This window comes from Vanessa tameamea, chromosome 11, assembly GCF_037043105.1.
Source record: "Vanessa tameamea isolate UH-Manoa-2023 chromosome 11, ilVanTame1 primary haplotype, whole genome shotgun sequence".
Classification (NCBI taxonomy): Eukaryota; Metazoa; Arthropoda; class Insecta; order Lepidoptera; family Nymphalidae; genus Vanessa; species Vanessa tameamea.
This window is the reverse complement of record NC_087319.1, coordinates 10879099-10904532: the sequence shown is the minus strand read 5'-3', so window position 1 is coordinate 10904532 and position 25434 is coordinate 10879099. Positions and strand designations below refer to the sequence as shown.

Sequence of the window (25434 nt, the reverse complement as noted above, 5' to 3'; positions counted from 1 at the left end):
ATTTAAATTTGGAACATTTATTGACATGTCAATTGTAAGCAGTAACCACGATTATATACCTTGGGAACTAAATTGTTATATCCCTTATGCCAGTAGTTACACCAGCTGTGTCCAATGTCCAATGTCCAATGTCACATGATTGACATTGGAGTCATATCTTCAGATTATTTCTTACATATACCATCTACTTGGTGGCAGGGACTTGTGCACGCCCGATAGGTACCATCCACTCACCAGATATTCTATCGCCAAACAGCAATACTTACTATTATTGTGTTACAGTTTGATGAGAGTGAGCCAATGCAACTACAGGCATAAAGGACATAATTACTTAGTCCTCAAGGTTGATGGAACATTGGCGATGTAAGGAATGGTTAAAAAAAATTGCGGCGCTAATACTTATGCCATAAAAAATATACAAAAACTATTCTAAAAAATCTTAATTGATAGTACATTGATAACTTTGACAAATGATTTGTTGAAATATTTTAAATATAAATAATAGCAATGTTTATTTTAAAAAAAATTATATGTGTGCGGAGAGAAATAATGTTAGTGTGTTCCGACATGATAAGCAGTCTTGATAGTTGAAATGTGCAATTCGTATTAAAGTAAAATGGCGTGTTGCTGATATAAAGCGTGGGGAAGCATAACACAAACAAAGTTAAGCGTTACAAGCCCGTCCGGTTAAAAACAACGCTCATTCTATTTTGTACAGTCGCCCTCGGTTTGTGCGCTCATATTACTGGTCGCTTGCTTTGAACACGGACGTTATGTTATAAGAAAAATATGCATTTTAATGCGTTCAACATTACGCCACTCGGCTATATTGCGGTATTCGCGTGCGGTTTTGTAGATAAATCCGACGTTTTGTTGACAGATAAATAAAATACATAAAATTTTTATGAAATTTTTCATATTCGCTTTTTTATTGCTGTGTAATTTTTGACATGTCGTATTAATATTGTTGTTGTGTATGAGTTTATGTGTTATATATTTTTGAGATGGACGTTTGACTGTCGCCGTAAAATTGTGGTTGCTGTTAGGTCTCGCGAGATTGGAAACTGTCGAAATATTGTGAAACGTAACATACTGCTCATGATTTGACGCAATATTTTTCGTCTAAAATGATAAAAAAAAAACTCTGAGCTAACCGAAACTATCGTACACTATTATATTGTACAGTATATTGTACACTATCGAAATTTCATACCTTCACAGCGTTCACAATCTTTCAAAAGTTTACATCAAAGACAGACTTAATAATTTTTTTATTGCAATATTTTATGATATTTCAGGAAATAATTGATTTTATTTTAAACTTTTTCTCAATTACGAGACTCTACTGAAAATTTTTAATCACAAAACAAAACAATAACTTTTTTGGCTTGATACGGGATTCGAACCTGGGACCTGACCATGATCTGCAGTCGCTCAACTTATAGTATATAAGTAGGCTAACGTATATTCTACATATATGTCTTGCTTATATTAAAAGGGAAGGGAAGAAAAATAAAAATATAGTAAAACGACTTGTAATTTTTATAATCACCTTTATATGTAAACTTACAAAATATTTTAAAGAGGGGTAATTAGATTTGGCACACTTTGAGCTGACGTCAACATTGCTTTAGTTTTCCATATAAATATTATCCTTGGTAACATTTAGTACAAGATTGCTAATTTCTGGTCAATTTGAATTAGTTGAGTATCTTAACTAATTTAATATCTTATTTTAACACTACACATTTATATCTATATCTATATTGAGTTTGACGTAAGGGACTTTCAAACTATAATTATGAGATATCCCTATTAGGGCACGTTTCGCTAGCCAAAAACGAGAACCAGCGATATTATACTAAAATGAATTTAAGAAGGTGTTGGCGTAGTCTTAAAGTCCCTTGATATATATATAAATATATATTAAAAATCATTATTACAATACGTTTGTATGTGATTTTAATGTAGTTAAAAAAAGGCGCCAATTTAATATTAATATCAGTTATCGTTAAAGAAGTGAAACTTTTTAAAATGCATTTTCTCTTCACACGTAATACTTCGATCGTCGCAAAACTTTTATAGTATGTGTATTATCTTTAAACTAGTGGTCGCTTATCGGTTGAAATTCGATAATTCATTACTAATCAATAAATAAGGTACATTGATTCAAAGGATAATAGAAGGCTGAGTAGCACAATACGTTGTTATTTACACAAATGAAAAAAAAAAAAAAACAGAAAGTTGTCAAAAAATGCGTAATTGATTTGATTTAAGTTTCATATTATATATATTAAACTATGAAAGTAATATTTCATTCATTTGTAACACATGATGTATAAATTGTGGCTTCTGTGCTCCTTCTCTCCATAAACTTTAACTATGACAAAATTCACACTCCTTCGTATGTGCAATATGGTTAAAAATATCTGCAATTTTTGTTTTCACGAATCAATATATAGTTATATTTTTCATGTAATTACTGACATACCTTTGCTATTTATATGCTTAGATGGACGCCCAAAGCTAGGATCGTGTCAAAAAAATTGTAGCTTACAGTTGGTGCACGCACACAAGTAAAATATGAAGTTTGGCAAGTGTCAAGCCTAGCTGTCAGTCACACCAACATAACTGACTCGTTTTTTTTAGTTCTTTTATAGTGTACTATTCATTCGGTCTAGATATATAAATAATAGAAGTCTCATACGTTCATAATTTATTTGATCGTGACTGTTCTTAAATAAATTAAATAGAACGAAAGAAACTTCGTTCTAACCGAGAGTTCCACGACTCCTCTTGTTTATTTGCCTTTGAAACGTTACAGATACAAACGTAGTGCTTCGATTAATTACATTTGTAAGAAGTTTCACTTCAGTCAATAATAATAATAAAAAAATTTATTACTGTATACAACAAAAATAATTACTATTAACATTGTAATAAATATTATACCCTTAATATAAATTAACCTTGTAATGGCGTCATTTAGCGCATAAATAATAGAATAAATTACATTTTTGTTTTTAATGAATGTTTCCTAATTTAGAGAATGTAATTATTTCATTAACATTAAAATATAAAAAAATGGCTTCCAAAATTTATAAATAAAAACTTTAATTATAAATGTCTAATAAAAATGAAATCAAGATAGAATCATATTAGAGCTTAACGTTCAGCTTGAACTTAACGCAAAAATAAACATCAAAATCACCTGCAGTGCGATTCTGTAAGAATTCATTTCGTATCTCACTCGTGAAATGTTGACAATCGACTTGAAGGTTATTACCGCCATTTTGATAAATGTATTCTATAAATTTTACAATTATTAAAGTCCATGTCGCATATTACTTTCGTACATTTCACGCTCGTGATCTGCAAGTGAGTTCCGAGTTTCTTACAGAAAAGCTATACTCCGAATAAAAAAATTGAACGACATATTGAGAATCTCTTTTGTTTAATTTAATCCTCAAAATATATGGCGGTTCTACGGACATGACATATTTACACTTCGATAAATAGTTTACATATCAAATTCGCTACTTATAAAAGTTAGTCAGAAACATGAGTATCACTACTGGTATAGATATTTACAAAACACTCGATTGGCACATTTATCCAATTTGGCGAATTAATTAAAATTAATTATTAAAATTTTGACACGAAATTTTTCACAATAATATTATTGTATCTTAAACCGTTACACGATATGGTGTATTTACCCGCTAGGCTCATGTCAGTACATAATGTCAATGAACTCGAGAGGCAACTACTGAAATAGTTGGCAATTTCTGTATGAACAACTTTTCAGAACGTCATTAAAAATAACTTCTATTTCAAAAATCGCAAACTCGCGTTACTTAAAGTTTTCGTATTTAATGACATAGTCAACTAAAAATGTTAGTGACTTATTGAATTACAAATAAACTGTCGAGTATTTCAGTGAAACCGCCCCTTAAAGTGCTTTGTTACAAAATTAATTACACGTTAAAACAGCGAAATTTACCGTGAAGTTCAATGTTGTTCAAAACATTGTCAAATCGACGTGTCATTGGTCATCATTAACAGATATTTTCACAAAAGTATAACAAAGACACGGGGCATAGAAACCCTTATAGACGGGAAGGGAACATGAATGAGTTAGACACTCAGATCTAGTAGAGTCTTTGCCTACACATCGCTCGGAGGCGAGGAGGCGGTGTCCGGGCGCTAGTGCAGCTGACTCTTTGTACTGAACCCATAGTGCAAGTACGGGGAGTCCGCCCCCTCGCGCGGCCCACCCGCACCCCCGCTCCCTCCACTCGGACACTTCAACGCTGAACGCAACTCGGATGCCATTTCCGAACAAAGCGAGGCCTGAACAAACAAATTAATTGTAAAATATGAAACAGCACTCGAGGACGAAGAAAGCTCGGGGTGTATTTACCTCTTCCTTCTGAGATCCGTCAGCGGTGAAACAGACAATGTTTTTTACTAAAATTATCATTTGTATTGAATTATTTATTAACTAGCTCCTACTCACACAGCTCAATTATTAGATAAGCATTTATGTTTTGAAGTCTTGGGATAATCGGCTCCTGGGACTACCATTCTGGCACAAAATTAATAAAATTAGTACCTAATCATAAATCTAAATTAAAAAAATATTTATTTCCTTGAATTAATTATGTTTTCTAGCGGTATTGCAATATTTCTATATTACTATCTAGCGTCTAAGAAAAACTATGAGTAAAAATTTTTTACCAACTTTTAGAAATAAACCTAGAACAAAGTATACAAGTTTATAAGTGAGTTTTTTTAAAAATAATTTGATAAATCAATGAAAATTTCGACATTGAATAGTTTGTTATGATATTTGGTAAGTGCAAAGTATTTCCATACCCGTTCATCAACCGCGACTTTCCTCGACTTCCACACGAACTCGCAGACGGCGATGACGCAGGCGACGCCCATGCCACCCATCAGTACTACAAAAACGCCCCCCACGTTCGCCAAACCCAATTCATTCGCGGTTGATGAAGATTTCGATGTTTCATCCTGGTTCAAAAAAAAATTACTTATTTTTACACAGTATTGCCATACAATAATTTATTTTAAAATCATTACATCGACGCTCTTGACATAAGTTGTTCCGAGCGTGATACGTACCTAGCGTTTCATCCTAGTTCAAAAAGTATTATTGAAAGCTTACTTACTAATTAAGACTAATCATTGAATTTACTAAAATTATATTAACACGCTTAACTTGACATCTTAGCAATTACGAGCATGACACTACTGACTTTGTCCTTCAGGTTTATATTGGACTACGTTAGTATACGAGTGTAGTAGAACTTTAAACTAAAATAAAGTATGTTATTTTAGTTTAAACTTATAGTGTTAGTATAAAATTTTATTAATTATTGTGATTTAATTATAATTAATTTATTGTAAATATTTTATGTTAACACGTTTAATGTATCAGTGTGTCGTGTACATTATTGAAATGAAATTCGTATGCCATTCTGTGTCGGATTGCTTTGCTGACTATTTTGTACCTGGAACGTATCATTGTAAAATTCAATTTGCAAGTCAAATGAATTGTTTCAAAGCGTCAGTTGATTTAATGTAGCTTTTAATACAAGACCAAAGGTCGTATACGCCTTAGGCCATTTGCTTGAGTTATTTTAGTATAGATAATTAACTATTGACTGTCTTTAATTGAATTATTTCAAAATTATATTGCAAAAAAAACCGTTCATGATAAATTTTAGACAATTATCGTAACGGTATCTTCCATGTCAAATGTATTTTCTTTTTTATTCTGGCTTTTATTTGTGCCAAGAGGACACGGTTATTTCGCCAATGTCACCTGCGAATGTCAAATGTATCGAAAAATTGTGAGAAAAGTTGGACGTGTGTTGACAAAATAAAGCTTCTCGTGAGATTTCAACATGATATGAATCATTAAAAAAAGGGGAGGTATGGACTGTTTGAAATGTAAGTGTACGATAATAACATACATCATACAAAATACAAACGCGTAACGAAAAATTACGCGTTGCAGCAACGTACGGATGTTGCTGCAATTTTTTGTAATTCGTATTTTTTATGTTTTGGAATGTAGCCATAACGCCATAGAAGCGAACGCGTTTATAGCATTGACGCCGCTGTACTCCGCTCCCCTCACCTACCAGATATTGAAGCAGACATAAGTTCTATTCCGATTTTTATCTTGCTTTGGTGATGTTTTGCCGTATTTGTATAACGCCGCCTTTATATTAAACTAGTCTCCTATATCATCAATATGATTGTCAAATGTAGGTACCTAATTATTATTTTATTGTTTTGAAACTGTATTTTTAATCTTTAAGAACTCACTTTCGAGATTTTAAAGATGAGAAAATAGTACACTTAAAACTCGAGACGGATTCAATAAATATTTTGTCCGAACAAACAAGTCTACATTTATGTATGTATGTACATATATAATGTGCTTCTATTACATAAGCAAGTTTCGCAGAGTTAAGTTTTAGGTTTTTTTAATTCTATTATTTTTATAGTTTCCGGTGCATTTGTTCTCGTACCTTTTTACTTTCATTCATATCTTTATTATATATTTATGTTACAAACATAAAAACAATATTAACATATTACATAAAAAGAGATTTTAAGATTAATATGACAAGGTATCATATATAAGGTATATCTCCTAATTTACTGTTAAACTATCTGAAGAAATTAAAGAATTTTTTCTCATCGATTATTAAAAAATATGTATCAGAATTAAACAATGTAATCGTAGGTATAATTACTGTAAAAGTAATTTCATAGTTCTCATAAACAAATAAAAAAAAAGAATGATATTTTCGGTCTTCAAGTGAAATGTTCGAAATTCGAAGAATTTGTTAATTATTTAATTCTTATACTTATTTCATGTCTTTAAATAGTTATGACAAAGTTCTCTGAAATATTTTGGTTTGAAAAAAAAGAACATTGTTTTTACAAATTCAAATGTAATATATATATTTGTTTTAGTTTGACAATCCTTTTATGTAGCCAAAGACCTTTCAAAGACAATAATTCCGTTAAACGAATTTCTGATATTTTACATTTAGTATGAGTTTAAGTAAATTGTATTAGAAATAGGAATTAAATGTTAATTGTTTATAACTTCTTAACAGTCTAAGGCAATGGATTGAATAACTAGATCACAACCAATGATATTAATCCTTATTATATCTAAAGATTTAATTTATAGGTAAAAAGCATCGATAGAAAACCTCAATTTTTAAAAGTACAATCTGCCCCCTGTCTTCAATTTGAAGGTTGTGGAATGAGCCCCAATTATTGAGCTCAAGTAGCAATGTTTTCCTTTTATATTTCCTTAACTAAGTTTATAATATTATATTTACAATAACAATGAAAATGGAAAAAAAGTTCTACGTACTCTGCAGGATCCGCCGCCACGTTTTTCTTTCCACCATTTCGTTTTTAATATGTGTAATTTTCCTTCCTCTTGCAGTTTCAAAACAGCTCCGCTTATGGCAGTACGGTATGGTGAGTCTACAAACGATCATACGTTAGAGAGCCCTGACCGGAATAATGTGAATACGTGATATAATTTTTCCTAGCATTACATTTTAGTTTATGTTTTGTCCGTCTAAATCTGTGACTATAACCTGATTTTATGGGAGTAGAAAAAAACATAAATAACATAGTAACTTCTTGTTTCTGAAACGCTGATTAGCTAATTCGTTTTTTTATCTGAATGGTTTTTGGTCGGTGGTAGACAATGACGTAATCGGCGAACAATAAACTTTATTAATAAGATCGTTGGATATGACAATGAAATGTTTTTTTCGTATTATACGAATTCTCCTGTTATTCATCCGATTGAGTTAAAAGTTTGTACAATTGTTGTTGGAACTTGCGTGAAGGGTTTATGGTGTAATATTAACGGAAAATAGGAGCGCGATTCGTATCGGAAAATGGATGAATATTTATTTTCCATATTTAGATTTTTCGAGAACTTTTAATTTTATATAGGGCCTGATATTAAATGAATTCATTATAATTTGAGTTCATTATGATTACAGTGAGAACAGGGTAGCAAATAAATAAGTCGTATACCAATAGGTTTTGGTTTTATGGAATCATATCTGTGTTCCATAAAACCAACCATAGCTGCTCTGGCAGTTTAAAACTAAAAACTTTAAAACCCTTTATCGTGTTCAGTTTTTTAAGTAAGATTTAAATTTGCGTTTTCTTTGAATCTAATTTCGAAACTATGACAATTTACTAAGAGCAACTCTAAATACCATCTTAAAAGGTCGTTAAAACGGTGATAGCCGATGCCCAATATTTATTGCAAAAATAAATGTTTGTGATAATTGTCGGAAGTTGGTCCAATGTTTGACTCATGTATATGCCTCTTAGAAAGTACATTTGGCGACACATTAACGGTTTTAAAGGGCAACAATACTATCTTCTAAAAATAAATTAGACTCACTTGGCGGCATGGCAATTCCATATCCCTTAGAATCCAACATTCCTCCCACTTGCGTGAGGTCGCAGTTCCGTTCAACAACGTATTCAATTGTTGTGGACTCCATGAGGTACGCGTAAGCTCCTTTGCCCCTCATTACCCTCTCTTCCCCCTCCTTGTTGCTACTTGTGAATACAGAAGGCCGGGCTGATTCCATGAAGGACCACATACGTTGATAGGTCGAGAAATTAGAATCCTGAATGTCAATAATTTTTCATATATAAAACGGATACGAATTCGTTGAGTTTTTTATGTAACGTAGTCTATATAACATTGCGATACATAAGAAGTGAGATAGGCTTCGTGTACATGACGCTACTGCTCTTGTATGGGAAACTCAATATTATCAATATTTCGATCTGCCTATTGAAAAAAGGTCCTAAAAAGAACAAAATAAATTAAATATACTAACTATATTCCTGCTCACAGCAGAGTTAGTTGTGTCGACATCTGTTTTTAACAAACAATAAATAATTATTTTACATAATGTCAATGTTACCCTAAGCAGGAATAGTTATTAATCATATGTCCAAATAACGTCAAAAACAAAGTGACCTTGTGTAAACTTGCTTCGAAGATAATGTAAAATGTCAAGTTATTTTTGAAGAGTTAAGATATTAGTAAGAATTTTTAAAGTTGTTCGAAAGTAAAATAGTAAGTTGGTCAAGTGTCAATGGACAATAATTCTGACATCGTGGTAGCATTTCCGCAAATAGTTTGTACGCGGTTATTATTCATACTATATAAAGCAAGAGCCGTGTACACGAAACCTTAATACATCTACTGAGAAATTAAAATAAAAGTGTACAGGTAAGAATTTAATTTTAAAAGTTACCCTAAAGAAAGCCGCTGTTGATCCACCCTTTAAAGCGCCATATTTAATTTTAGTCTGTTTGGCCAAATCTTCAGCACTTTCAATTGGCGAGTCCATTCGTTCCACAGTCAGGAATGCTGCTAAGTTAGCAGTGTACGAGGATATCATGATCAATGTGAAAAACCACCACATTCCTGCCACCATCCGAGTTGACACCGCTCTGTATCATATTTCGTTAATTAAATTTATATTATGTTGATGTCAAATTCTCCATGATTTTTAAATTATAAAAGATTTCATGTTGACGTAAAATCTTTTCAGCTGTCCTATTTTATCAAATATGTCGTTATATCGTGTATACTCAAACAAAAACGAAAACTTTATCTGTAGGGACACACGAACAATTATTTCAGAAACCAGTCATCTCACGTACTCGACGTCTTGTTTCTGATTAGAAGTACGGCATGTCGCGTTAAGTGCTACTGTTTATGTCACATGAAATCTCCTGCAATACATTCATTATTTTGTTTCATTTAAAACGCGTTTCAACACGACGTATTGTATGACACCCTAAGAAGACATTTAATTTAATTTGCTTACATTCCAAACCTTTATACAATTTTAGAAAGATGTTTCACATCTGTTGAAACGTTCAACGAATTCTTAAAATAAATAAAATTTAATTAATCAGAGTAAAACATATGAAACTAGAGAACCATTTTACATTGCACTAAACATGTTCGTGCATGACATTAATGTAAAATCGATCTCAATTTAATACTACGCAAATTTAAAACTTGATGCAGCAAGCTATGGATACTATGAAAGCACAAAATTTTTACGTGCATTGTCAAAATCATTTTCTTATGTCAAATTAGCAACTAAACCACAAACTTTTTAGCTAACTATAATGGAACCCATTTCAGATTCCAAACACGCTTCTATTTAGATTGGTCGCTCCCGGCGACTACCGAAGCTTAAAATTCACAAAGGGCTGTGGTCGTTTTGAAACTAATTAGCAAGAGGAAGTCAAAGTGATTTTCCCAATTGATAGCAATGATTTAATATATTATATGAAAAATCGTTCACAAACTAAGCGTTTCCAATATTTCTAGTCCTTTGAGAATTTATGATATATCTAATTGTTCGCAATTTTGATGATCGAGCTCATAATCGTCGTTATTTTGACTTACTTCGGTGCGATATCCGAACCTTGCTGCATCAAGGATCCGATAGTGAACCACAGCGAGTTCAACAGTGTGAACTGATTCTCCAGCACCGGCGGCTCGTCTAGACAGTTCCGGGGGTTGTCCCACTCGTACGGGCTGAACCTGTGCCCAAATATGCCCATTTAAATTTTTTTCGTCGTAACTATTGCCATTAATTGCTGAATTTCAGATTTAATTGGCGTAAACTTTAAATCTATGCAAAGGTTTTGCATAAATCTAAAGTTTCTGAAGTGTCTGAATTTACAGATGATGGCAACAGATTCAAAACTGTCGGTCTACCCACTCGTTTTACAATGAATGACTTCGCTGAGTTCACTAACATCCTGATACATTTGTATAACACTTGAAGGCGCATGTTACAAGCTATCTTACTTGGGTAGAAAGTCACAGCTTTGTTGCATTAAGGATCCGATTGCAAACCACAAGCAGTTTGATAGAGAGAAGATATTTTCCAATTTTTCACCGTCCGGTGTATGCGTTTGATGCCATTCATATGGTGTAAACCTGACATATATTACGATGGTTTATAGTATACTCAAAGATTGCTATTGAATAATTGATACTTTAATCTTTCATGTCTGTTATAAAAAAAGCTAGAATGATCTCTGAAATTGATCTATTTGATCCTCTGAAATGTTTTTAGTTAAGATATATAATAATTATAATGTTAATTCGTTTGAGCGATAAAGAATGTACTACGTACGCAGTATCGTAATTCGAGACCACTTGATTCTTTGTTGATTTTTTCGAACATTATTTTTCTTTTTTTTAAATAATTATATGATTAAAATAAGATTTAATAGCTGCTAAAGACTTCTATATAGTCGACTTAAGTATAAATTACACAGATTATTATTTGATTATTAATATTTTCATATTTAAATAAAGAACTTGATAATGTACCTTGTACATTATGAACTATATTACATTAATAAATATGACATAATTAATATATTAAAAGAGTACATTGCTTATTTTTAAAATCCTAGCTTTACTACTTTAGTGCTGTTAAAACCTCATAAATAAGATAAACTCACTTACCTGGCCAATATAAAGAGCAGTACCGATACGCCCAAGTATGCGGTCGCCATATAAATCCATACATCTAGAGACAGGGGGGACAAAAAGGAGAACAGGTTCGGCGGCTGCTTAATAGGTTTACGGTAAAGTACCGAAATCCCAAGATTCATGAAAGGCATTGTGAAGTCCACGACCTGCTCCCTGTATAAATATAATTTAATTTTTGATCTGTCAGCTAAAGAAATATTTCTATTATCATTATGATATTGATATTTGAAGGTTGTTAAGTTACGTTCTTATGGGGTAGGTTTTGTTATATTTTGTTGAAGTTAAAAATGAATCAAATCATCTGATGGCAATATTATTATTGTTTCGTTTTAAATATACATACAAATCAACAACATACTTTTCCAGTTCAGTCTAGTTTCTTCATGAACGTTAAAAGTTACGATTACGATATCAATACAGTTTTTCTCTTCATCAATCATAGCAAAAGTCAACCAGGCTGTAATTACAAACAGTACATGTTTACCGTAACGTACAGTCACTCATTGTGTCAGGTCACGTGACGACATTTTTTTGTTTGTTTGTTTAATATTTATATGCTCATCGTCTCATCGTAACATTAAACTTCAAAACTTACGAAGCGTTATTTATTGAGAAGATTATGAATTAAATCTCGTAGAAAATTCTATCGTAAACAAAACAAAATATTTGCGTCTTATTTGTCATACGTTACAATGACTAAATATTTTACGCATAGCGAGAACATTTACACGCCATAAAACAACAAAATAAAAATGTCATGTATTTCGCGCACTATTGTGCGGGTTTTATAGATAATTTGGATTTTATTCATCGAATTGCGTAGAATATTGTCAAATCAAAGTATACCTTCCTCGTACCATCACGAATTCATCGTCCATTGAACTATCTTAATGTTATCCGTGCATCGTTATTTAAAATCATTAACAAGTACCAAATATATTTTATTAGTTCTAATTTGCACCATAACAAAAAGAAATCTACATCGTAATTTATTAAAGTTGACTCTCATAAGCACCACTGAATATTCATGATACATGATTCAATTGAATGTAATCCTAACAGTTTCTTAATGTAGATTCTACAGATAATCGACACGTAACTCAATACCCTTTCTATCAAATCAAAACATCGTCAATTACATACAATAAGTTATTACTTAGGGGTTGGTCGTCAGGTATTATGGGTAAAAAAGCCTGTCCTTCCGTGGCGCTTAAGCTTGCCTCATACTAAAATTTCATCAAATTCGTTTCAGTAGTTTGGCGGTGAAAGAGCAACAGAAGAGTTACTTTCGATATTATACTTTATGATATTAGTATAAAGAAGTATAGACTAGTACAGATACATATTATTAATACAAGAAATAAGAATAAACTTGTAATCCTTACTTTCCGTTTGCATACGGTACAGAGAACGTTTTTGGGCAATAGTATACGCACATATAATAAGATACCGGGAAATATAATCAATTTACCATTTACTAAATTTAAAAAGTTTACTAAGGCTAAATTCATAAACAAATATTCATTAAGAGAATACTTTTTAGAAAAACGCCTGGATTTTGGCTCGGGTTCCATCACAGGACACTAATTATTGTAAAAAACAACATTGTAAATCTGTTTATTTGAAAAGAGCAACTATGCGAGTTTCTCGCCGTTTCTTCTCGCTGGAAGCTGCTTACCGAAACGGTGGTAGTATTTAAATATCGACGATTCAAAAACGCTTAATTATGAAGTTTACTTGATAAAATTGATTAAATTAAATCTCTTATATGGAAACCAACGACTACAAGACAACGACTTCACGACGTATTATGATCTATATATGGCTTTTTACACAATACAAGAAGTATTTTGTTAAAAGCCTCATCTGTTTATGTATTTTTTTTTAATTACAACAGGCAAAGTTGGCGGTAAATGTTAGCTAATAAATAATAAAGATATTATAAAACTAGGAAGAATTTGACTTTGATTATTGCATAAATATGTTTTAATTTCGTGATACCGTGAAGAAACTAGACTTGAGCCTCGTCAAAGTGTAGGCGTTGATCTCGGGGGAAATTGCACCGAGTATCTAACGATAATATTTAATTAATCTTCGTTAATATATTTCAAGTATAATAATAACAGATAAATTTATATTAAAATATAATTACAAGACCGTTGATGTAGTACTAACTATTAATAATGCAGATCCTTTATTTAAAAAAAAACTTAGAGTGATTACAATTAATTATTTGTTTCAAATATACGGTAAAGTTACGAATTTAAGATATTTAGCTGATATTATTATGTATTAAATCAAATATTTTAAAAACAAAACTAAAGGATATATATTGTTATTAAAAAACGACGTAAAACATTTTTAATGTAGGTATTTGTATAAAAGTGAAGGCTGTAAATATTTGGATGTTTGTCATACATGGGCTTGAATTAAAAAAAAAAGACTGCTTGCCTGTCATAAGTGATAGTAAGGTCCGCAATCGCCACATCCGCTCTTTGCTCCAACAGTTCCCGTATCATGCCATCCCACTCTTTCGTCTCTCGGTTATAGGACCCGTATCGACCGTCAGGCGCAAGTTTGAACGTATAATTGAAGCCGAGAATTTTTGATATTTCATGTATGAGATCAATGGCATAGCCTTCGAATTGTGCGTTTCCTGTTAATTTCTCGCTAGCCTCCTTACGCATGCAGTATGGCGCGCTCTACGGAATCAGAGGTAGAATTTAATTAAAAATAAATTTTTAAAAGCCGGAATTATAATTTCTAATTCAATTTATTGCTTGGATAAAATAGATAGAAGTATGACTGTAATATTAATGAGTTACAATGGGAAAATAACGTATGTTATTAAAAATATATGGATACATGAAAAATACTATATTAAATTTTAAAAACAATATTGTTGGTTACATTAAAAGAAAACATAATCAAAATAAATTTCATTCTACTGGATCCAAGTACTTTTAAATAGTAATAATTTTTCAAATTGATTCGAATTAAGTCCTTTCTATACGTGGTATATAGAAAAAAAAAATTGCAAGCAATTAAAAAAAAAAATTAAAACCACGCGATCGAACGGACAATAGCTAGTTTAAATTAAACGTTTTCTTTGTGAAAGGAAAATATTTTCTTTGCAATAAAGGTCTCTACGCGTTCTATACGTATATTAATCCCTGTTCACTTTCACGGGAAAATATATATTCGACGGCCTTATTAATTTCCTTTCTATGACTCGCTAGGGTGTTGTTCTTTAGAATTTCGAAACAACTCACCAAAATTGTAGTAACGATGAGCGTTTTATTCTGAAGTATTTCAACTATTTGTTTTTGGTTATCTCCATACGATCTTGTATAATTAACACCCTCTGAGGAATTCCAAGTTCCCGCTTTCTGGAGACCCTCTCTCGTAAGTTCGATGATATCGAGGGTAAAGTCACTCCTGAATCCTTGGTGATCAAACTTTATAACTCCCGTTAAGCCCTTCATTTCGACCTGTTCATTTGAGCCGTATTAATTGATATTTAGACGTATTTGGCGAAATGTTTTCTGAAAACTTGTTAAGATTTTGGTATTCGATATTTAAATTATAGAATATAATAAAAACTGCTGTAAAAAGATTTTTTTTATCACTCAGACAGACCAAACTTTTTAGTATATGTAATTTATCTTCTATAAAAGATGAGTTCAAAGTTTTAATTATTTTGCTACGAAAATAAATTCGTTTTATTGTAGAAATAAATTTATTTGGTAATTTAAGTGTATGTATAAACGTGTACTTATAAATCTTGTTTTATGCTTCTGAAATTGATATATCATATTATTTTTAATGTTGAGACAGAAATTCAATTCTTTTATAAATAAATATATTCGCTCAATTTAAAGTTTAATTCTCAATTAAATACATTCGTCTATTTTCTTGTACAAATTTATAAGAGAAATTACTCTTCTAGTAAAGTATATTACTTCTTCTTTTACACACAACAAAGGCTGAAATATCTTACTTACAATTTTCATGTAGTTAATGAGGCTGTACCCGTGGGGCCATGTGTCTTCGGCTTCGCATGACAGCGGTCTTACATCGATTTGTTGCGAAGTGTCAAGGTCGTGTAACGCTTTCGCAAATAAGTGTACCGCGTCATACATCAACGCGGTTTCTGTCTGCAGAGGTTTTTAACCTTTATAACTGAGATACTATAATATATAGAGAGATTATTTTGACGACCTCAATGGTCGAGTAGTGTGTACACCGGTTTTCATGGGTACGCCACTCCGAGGTCCCGGGTTCGATTCCCGGCCGAGTCGATGTAGAAAAAGTTCATTAGTGTTCTAATCGTTACTTCTGATTTTACATAACACAAGTGCTTTAGCTACTTACAGTACATTTATTATTATTACTATAATATAACTAATATCGCCTTTTCTTTATATAATATCTAGCCGAGTTCATTGAACTAGGATTTGATTCGTAATCGAATCTTCAATTTGCACATTGTTAGGCGATTTATAATTTGTTAATATGTATGTTATAAAATATAATTGATATTTGATATATCTTGTTTTTCTATAAAATGGAAACAAATAATTATTGTAATTACGGAGATAATTAAAACAACATTCAATTTATAACACATCAGCCGATCACGTTCAATCGAATATTATTTACGGGCAATAAATTTTAATTTCAAATACGAGGTCACGTAAAACCGAAAACACGTAAAATTTTATGGCATGGGACGAGTGCTTATTGTGTGCTGTGGTAAAATGTGTTATTGACAAAATAGTAAATAGATCTCAGACTTAGTTCGCTATAATTATTATTTAGTAATGGAAAAGCGATAGAAGTTTTGATCACTTAAAATACATAAATGTCTACAAATATGTTTTATAATTTGACATGTTTTGTCTGTTGTGTCACGCACCACATACCTTTATGAAAGTCATATTCTCCTGAAACAAAGAACACAGTATAGCAGCTAATGCATAAACGTCGAAGCCAAAGGACGTATAGGATTTCGATTACCTTTACCGAAGTGTGTCCTAGTTGCAGCTTCCGTCCCTTTCTCGCTTCATCGTACACCCAGTCTCGAACGACTCTCTGAACTTCAGCTCGTTCAGGATCAAGAAGTCTCAAAGCCGTTATATTTGTTCCACCGTATTTAAATTCTTCCAAGTCGACGCTATGAAGGTCCTATATATTGAAACCCTGTTTTATTTATGAACATATCTATACCAAAAACAAAATATTCTTTATTCGAGTCGGTTTATAAATGAATATTAGAATCGAATCGTGTTGTAGTATCGAATTAAACGTATAGCTACTACCGGTGACGTAAGTAGTCATTGGTATTTTTCTACCGAGTAGAACCGACCCTTCTTTCCGCAATTTTGATTACAGAGTATGTCAGTAAAGTACGATTAAGGCAAGATAATATAATAATTAAGAGCATCACATCAAATGTTTAATTTTTATAAATAACTGTTAACGCAATCAAATCAATTATTGTAATGTTATAAATTCGAATACGTTTTCTTGTAAATGTAAAGCATATTATGCAGATTTTTAATTTATATTTTTCACAAATATATATTAAATCACTAGCGATTTTTTTTTGTGTTTGCCTTTGTCTTTGTTTGTTATGTGCCGTATAAACTATATTTAGTATGATATCGTGAATTCTATTTAACAATAGTTTTATGATGCCAAATTAAATATGTATAAAAATTTCAGTTTGTAAGTAAATTCGTATGCTTCTTACAACGTAAAAAAGTAGTGAGGCTTGTGGCTGTCGTTCCATGACACACAAACTGTCAGCATTTTACGCACAATATATATGTGTGTGTACACCCATACATTCTTTCTTCTTTCGAATCCGTTTAACTATGCCACTGGAGTGGATTGCACTACAGACTTTTAAATTGATTTTTATTACAAAAATAAAACCTGTAATAGCTGTTGTTCTCGTGCAATCATGATGACCAAAATGGAAGTGATGTAAAGTACTGCGTAGTCTGTGTCGGTAATTGATATTGACAGGGTTAATTTTTTTTAACATAATATATGTTATTGAATATATGTATGTTTTTAAAATATTTAATAATCGTTTTAAAAAAAAATTAGTAAGATAGCAATTTTAGATTTTTTTTTTAGCATTTATTTGTTCCAAGAGGTCACAGATTATTTCGCCAAAGTCAAGTGCGAGAGAAAAAATTATACATTTACTTTTATTTATTTAATTTTTTTTTCTGATTTTTATTTGTGCCAAGAGACCACAGATTATTTCGCCAATGTCACTTGCGATTTGCTTTTTATCTTTCTGACGTCGACGTGAAGTAATTAGTTATTGACAGCTGGCAGCTAGATTGACAGCTTGTCAACGTGACATCTGACGGAACGCCATCATATACAAAAACCGCAAAATATTTATTGTTATCATTTATTCGCTTGCAGCTGCTACTGGCTGCTCTACACGCTTTAAATGTAGATGCGATACATTATTTCGATTGCGCTCGTAACAAATATTGCGACAACTATAGGTATTCAAAAATATGCTGAGCACGTACCTAATTCTCTCGGTAGCGCAATCGAGTACATTGTTGGAATCTGACACGCGTGGGGAACCTTTCGACCGATTCCTAAATTTAAGTAATATCTATTGGTACAACCGTATAAATACTAGTAACTGCCTCTATTGGCTAGGTTATAAGATGGGAAATCCTAAATTGCTGCGTCTAAATCTTTAGTCAAGTAGCTATTGAGTACCTATTTCCGTCGAAACATTAGTACCAAAGTTAGACACTTATGTGTTAACTGCTCGTGTATCATGATAGAATTTTTTCCTCTAATTTTAAAATTGAGAGAATAACAGTCATTGTATTTGTGAATTCATTTATGTATGCACATACATATTTTCGTTTTGTGCAGTTGGCTAATTATTGAGAGGGGCAGCCGCAGCCTATTCTGTAATGAGGACTTCTCCATTTATCCTCCTTCCTCTACTTTTTTTTTTAATCTACCGATATACTTTATGGAAATAGTTTAGTATTATGGGTGTCAATACGTATTTTTTATTTCCCATTAACAAACCGTTCGCCGGGAATAATATATTGAAGTATATATAATATAAGCTTTGCGAAATTGGCAAATGGGCCAACATATGGTAATTGGTCACGGTTAGCGGCGGATAGACATTCGATTACTGGAATTAGTAAGTCTGTCATTTCAGAATAAATGCAAATTAAATGCCACAAAATCAAAAAATAAAAAAAACATTTTTTATGGTAGAGGGTGGCGGACGAGTAAATGGGCCATAGACAATGGCGCGGCAAGAATTATTAACCATTCCGTAAGGAATCGTTAATAATTCCGTAAGGAATGGTTAATAATTCTTACATGGTGAAATCTGGTGATGTAAATCACCAAGGCACCACGAACCTTGGGAGCTAAGATGTTATGTCCCTTGTGACTGTAGTTATTCTGGCTTACTCAACCCTCAAATCCAGCCAAAATAGCGGTTAAATAATTTAAGCTCTTCATTCAGGGCAATTTAAATTGGGTTTGTAAATACGCATTATAATTTGAATGAGAGCAATCGAGCAAAGAGAAAATTGCCGTCATATATTTTTCATGTTTCAACGGAAGCCTTTAATAACTATGATTAGTAGCTATAAATTATTTTAAATCTTACTATAGTGGTGATAAATAGCGAGTATTTGGATAATTAACTCGTTTCAAAAGGCTAAAATCTTTTGTGGACCAAAAACTTACATTTTCGGGGATATTACGTTAGGAATTTATTGCAGTAGCACAAATCCAACGAATGGCACTTTTCTTCTATTCATGTAATAAAAATTTAAAAGGGTCATGTCAGGACATACGTTATACTTTAAAGATTTGTCGCGTGGAAGAGAGTGGAGGGAAATGAGAGAGAGGAAAATATAGTCAAAGCACACATGTGGACTTTACATATTTTAACGACTAACTCGACGTAGTGTATGCCGGAAGAATTTTTCAAGTGTGCCATCACCATAGTAATTTTCAAATCCGAATTTAAAATTCTCTATTCAAATAAGTTAAAATAAAAACTGCTGTCTAGTCTGAAGCTACAAGTTTATCGAAAAATGCATGAAGGAGTCTTGGGAATTTTATGAAAACAAAATATTTAAAATTATATGTATTCCAGTAAACTTAAGAAATCCCAGAAGAGAAACAGAAGAAAGAAATATGTACATATATATATTATTATATAAATATGTCTAGATAGAGAACTTTTCTTTATATACTAGTTATAATTTCCAAAACGTTACGAATATAATATAATAATGCTTCAAGTTCGAGTTCTTCTAGTTTTCGATCTATTTTCATTGTAAAATATCGTGTAAAATAGTAAGTAAGCTACTGGAAATACTGGACGAATTCAATTCTCATCGAACAACTAGTTTAGATCCAAATCATTTACACATCATCATTTAATTCTTCGAAATTGAATTTCAATACTTATTTAAGCCAACCCATTCTTGGGAAACGCTTGTTTTGAGATTTGCTTTCTTCAAATGAGTTTAATTTGTGTTTGAGTTCAAGTGACTTACCAAAGATGTCACGAGGTAGCTGTGGTAATCCGACATCATACCGATTTGTTGCGCTTGCTGTAAAACGTCCCTAATCCTCTCTGTGGCGCAGTCGAGCACTATGTGAGACTCTGCTGAGTTCTTTATCTGTTTTAAAAGTGGCCTGCAAATATCAACTCATATAAACACGAGATTCTTTGTAATTTTTATTCTTAAATACAATATCAAAATATATATTATTCATGTAGGCTCTGAAACATCATGTTACAGTATTGAATGAAATGTAAAGCTACCACTGGTTCAAAGAGTGGATTCTACCGAAAAGGCCCGGCAAGACACTCAGTAGTTACTTTATAAGCTTGTTTAAACATAATTTGACGAAAACCATTCATTATTCTATTCGAAAATTTAATCGGCTTTGATGTAAATAGCAGCATGTAAATCCTCTAATTACTGGGCAAAGTGCTGCGAAGGCTCGAAGGAGCAGGTTGCCCGCTCGGTGGTACTCACGTGACAATTTTTTATCACACACTTATCCATTACCTTATGATTTTTTCCTTACTTGTGATATTTTCTTTACTTCTTTAATTTCACTAACCTTCCAAGCTAGATTTAAATCCTTATTATAATGAATCCATTAAAATTATTGATTACGTTCTAGTTTGAATTTAAATTTATTATTAAGATACACTAACGGAACTGTTTATTAAGCGATAAATATATGAAGGTACATTAAATCCCCAGACGCCTTATAAAATAGAAGGTAAATTTTATTGCTCGTATTTTATAAGATACGGATGTAAGTGATGAGAATTTAACCTGTAATCATGTGAATCGGGCAGTTGTCTGACAGCTACGGGCAGTTCGGAGGGACCGTGCGCTTTCAATAATTCCTGCAAGCGGACCAACCCATCGCTGTTCTCGTATACGATTGTAAACGATTTCCACCCCCAAGCCCGCACCAGGTCTACGTAGGCCTGTAATAAAATATTTGTATTAGCTCGTTTGCCGTTAAAACGATCCTTTGTTACAATCGAGTATATTGAATAAATCGTAACACAAATATAATATGATGTTTTGTGATTTAGTTTTATATTTAATCTATTTTTCCATTTCCGTTGCGTTTTTATAAATGACTCAGCGCTTAACGGTTTCTGTATTTTTTTAAATGATAACCAGTTTTAGCGTTTAATGAAATGGTCCAAAATTCTCAAGAACTCAACAGATTGCACTTTTAAGAATAAATTTAATTTTAATTAATACACTTTCAAAACAAAATTAATCATCAACTAATTCGTAAATTAGATATTAGTTATTTTCTGAAGAATTCAGTTAATGCTTAACCGTGGTCTATTGGACGATCTTGATAACGACTACGTAGAAGTATAGGTATATTACACATTGTAATAATTTTGTTTTTACAACAATATATTCTAGAAAGTGAGCAGTATACAATAATGATAATTACTAACCACTAATTAATATTAAAAGAAACACAATTGTGAAACGTCCAAAACGATTTTCGGTGTTTAGAGATCTTTTATGTTTCGGATTATAGATATAATACTAAAGCCAAAAATAGGATTCGAGAATGCGCTTCTTATCGCTGAATAAAATCCTTTTCTCTTATTATATAAATGGTAGTACGAATAAGTTGTAGCTCCTACATCACCTTGCTGGAGCTCTTGTTATGCCGGTCAACGAGCGATAGATGACGAGCATAGACCATTATACAGTTACGCGTATACGGGATATAATATTATCTATGAAATCCACTTACCCGACTAAGTGCCGCCGGATGGGGATAGAGGTTGACGAGACAGGATTCTCGTCGTGTACGATAATCCCACCTGGTTTCTAAGTGTGGCAGTTCCATTGTATCGCAAATTGATTGCACGTGAGCCGCTGCAGGAGCCGATTGTGGGCCAAAGATGGCTGCCACGCCGCTTCGAAGTAGATGGCATACTATTTAAAGAGATTTCAAATAAACAAACATTTATCATGTTTAAATTTTATCATATGGTACTAATCTATACATTTAATAAAATCAACGTTTATCAATGAATATTGTTTAGAACGTGTAATTCTTAATCGAAGATTTTGGGTTCAAACCCAAAGACAGACTACTTATTTTTCATGTGTTGAATTTGTTTTTATAATTTATCTCGTGTTAGGCTAGGGGACGAGCAAAACATCGTAAGAAAACTTGTATGGGTGGGATTGCACGTGAGATTGAAGAAGGGTGGTTGAATAAACTCTAAAATCCTCTCCTCAAGAGGGTATGTGACAATTATATTATAACTAACCCTTCGTTACAATATATGGTTCGGGCTATGAAACAATTATGATAGGATTAAGCAAATGTTCATAACAAAATTGAATTCAATCTCGACTGCCTGAAACTAACCTCGTTTCGATGCATGGAAGCTGTCTTGTGGCGATATAGTTTCAACTTGCGCCAGTAACTTGGCTCGGGGCAGTATTGCGCGGTCTGCGTTAACCCTCTCCACAGCGTAACGGAATGCAACCTCTTGTTTATCATCTTCGGGGTGGAAAAGACCCCCTGTTGTGCAGAGAAAATTTTAACTCGAGTACACAATAGTATTTCAATTACGGTCTCCTTAGATGAAAGTTTATTAGTACCAAAACAACGAAAGGATTCAATTTAAATGATGCCAAAGTAATTTAATTTCTCTCATAAAAATGAATTCGGAGTTTGTATTAGTTTGTTCTTTATTTAATTTTGGAACAAAACGAAACGGTTTTTATACATTTATAATGTTAAATTGGTATATTTGAATGCGTTGCATTGTGTCGTCCAAAAAAATTTGTTAACAAATAAGTCTTATTATTCATATATACAAAGTTACATATACAATTTCCCCCATTAGAAATTACCAAAAATCCTTTCTTAGTGAATTATAAAATGAATCTTTGGAGTTTCACCTTACAAGACTCAGTAGTTTTGGCTATACGTTGATAGTTAGTACCAAGGATTTTATGAGCAAGTATAGATTACAAAAAAATATGTCACGAAATGCAACTCGCTCGAAAATTATTAGGCTAAGATGCCCCAAATGTCTCGTAAAAGAGATACTCTTTCAACGAACGTCGCTTTTACTGCATTTCGTACACATTTTACGCGGCTTCCTTTGATGTATTACAATTCGTGTAGCACGAATACGGTCGAGCTATTCTATAAGAACACACTCGAAACCTGCCTTAGAACACGATCGTGAAGTGACAGAAAGTGATATAAGATTAACTGTATTCATTATAATATTCTATATTAATGATAAATCGAGATACGAGCGATCTCTTACAAAGTAGCACTGAATATTTGAAAAATAATTTCAAAAATATTCCTCTTTTCTTCCTTACCTATTCGTATCGTATCTGGTAAAGCGGAGAGATGACCAAACAATAAAACGAGGAAAACAGCATTTGTTCCTCTCATCCTGTAACAACGAAAAACAATTTACGTTAAACTTTGAAATGGTTATTTTTCACCCAGCGGTCGGTATCCAGTAAGGTATATATACCTTGTTAAATAAAATGTATCGTTCGTTAAACCGTAAAAAAATATTATATTTTTTTATACTAAAATTAAAAAACTTATTCTGAATCACGCTTATGTTTGGTTTACTCCGATTTATATATATAGGGTTTCGACTTTTTAAATATAGAATTGGGATTTATAAAACGTTTTGTTCTATTTCAGTTTCTAGTAGAGGTGTCAAGTGTGAAACGGAACTACGAAAGAGGTTTTTTAGATTGTGAGTGTACACTATTTTTATTTTTTTAAATAGACTAATATTCGCAGACCGACCGAAAAATACGATATGTCTGTTGAATGTACGAGCTGGTCTCAGGAACTATTTTATGAATTTTAATTATGTTTTTCATGAATATACGGTTTGATTCAAGAGGTCTCAGTAAATTATGAATATTTTATGCACATGAGCAAACGCTATGATAATATTTGCCTATAACGTTGGAAATATTCTATTCCTAAGAGAAAAATAATACCCTTCAGCCTTTTAGTACAATGTATTTCCTCCAATTTTTTTTTTTAATAAATATAATTTTAATTTTAGTTTTAAAATAAAAATTAACAGAATAATTTTATTCCGCATCACTACATAGTATAAAACAAAGTCGATTCCCACTGTCTGTCTGTTCTTATATATGCTGAGAACTTTAAAACTACACTACGGATTTTGATGTAGTTTCTTTTAATTTTAGAGGTTTCTAATGTGGTGTCGTAAATATACACATATTTTGCAAACGTATCAAAATAACAGTACTACAGCTTTGTACAAATTAAAAAGTTCTACAAGAAAGTCTACAATGTTATATGTCTATCTCTTAAGGATAACCCATAACAACAAGTTTTTATCCTTTACATTCTACCAGAAATAATTGCTCGATGAAAATGTCATGGATGATGAAAATGGACCCGTCAGTGTCTTAATAATTATGTAAATATTTGTTATGCATTAAATTTGATAAATTTCGACTTTCTACGATTTTCTGTATATATGTATATGTCTCTATTTCAGAAACGTTTCACGAAAGCATTTTCCTCCTATTTACAACAACAGATTTTTTTAGAGTATATTATCAGTGAATTATTTGTAAGTTTATATATTGTTGTAGCTCCATGTGAATGCCGAGTGATCCAATGAATCTTAAGACTTTGTATGGTCGTACATTTGACATTCTATCATAACCATTGCAGACGAAGATCAGAAACATCAATTACCAAGACACGTCTTTGTTCAATCCAATTATTTCTCATATATAACAACACACGATCCTGCAATAATGTCTCAAATATTATTTTTATCAAAAAACTTCTTACTTTTATTAATTATTCCGATAATATTTTGGCGATGTATGCGAGATGAAAGAAATTGTTCCTACAGATTAATATTTAAAATTATTTCTTTTATTTAAAAACAAGCTTATACTTTAAACCCTTTTTAATATTTAGTTATTTTATATGTTTTAAATAGCATGCAAATGTGATGCTTTAAATGTTTGTTAACTATTGCCCGATACGGACGGCTCTAGAATATTCTCCGAAAATTTATATCAATTGTCATGTCGTTCGATCGACCGTTATAGAAGTTAATGTGCTACAGCCTACAGCGCTTTGCCGTTAGAAAACGTAAGTTGTAAGAGTTACAACAAAGTGGATAAAATAAAAATACATGGAAACGCATACATGTG

General features: G+C 32.0%; 1 protein-coding gene across 1 annotated transcript; it reads right to left on the bottom strand.

The window, feature by feature from the left end:
* Positions 1–3914: 3914 nt before the first annotated feature.
* On the bottom strand, positions 3915–23656 carry LOC113396203 (glutamate receptor ionotropic, kainate 2). The gene is made up of 18 exons (XM_026634046.2): positions 23581–23656; positions 22607–22762; positions 21980–22164; positions 21019–21176; positions 20221–20362; positions 16655–16822; positions 16561–16581; positions 15640–15792; positions 14908–15126; positions 14087–14337; positions 11609–11788; positions 10532–10669; positions 9360–9558; positions 8489–8720; positions 7427–7542; positions 4879–5034; positions 4424–4432; positions 3915–4353 (listed from the first exon to the last, which is right to left on the bottom strand). The coding sequence occupies exons 1-18, from the start codon at positions 23654–23656 to the stop codon at positions 4207–4209; spliced, it is 2706 nt and encodes a 901-aa protein (XP_026489831.1). The 3' UTR covers positions 3915–4206.
* Between the last annotated feature and the right edge of the window lie 1778 nt (positions 23657–25434).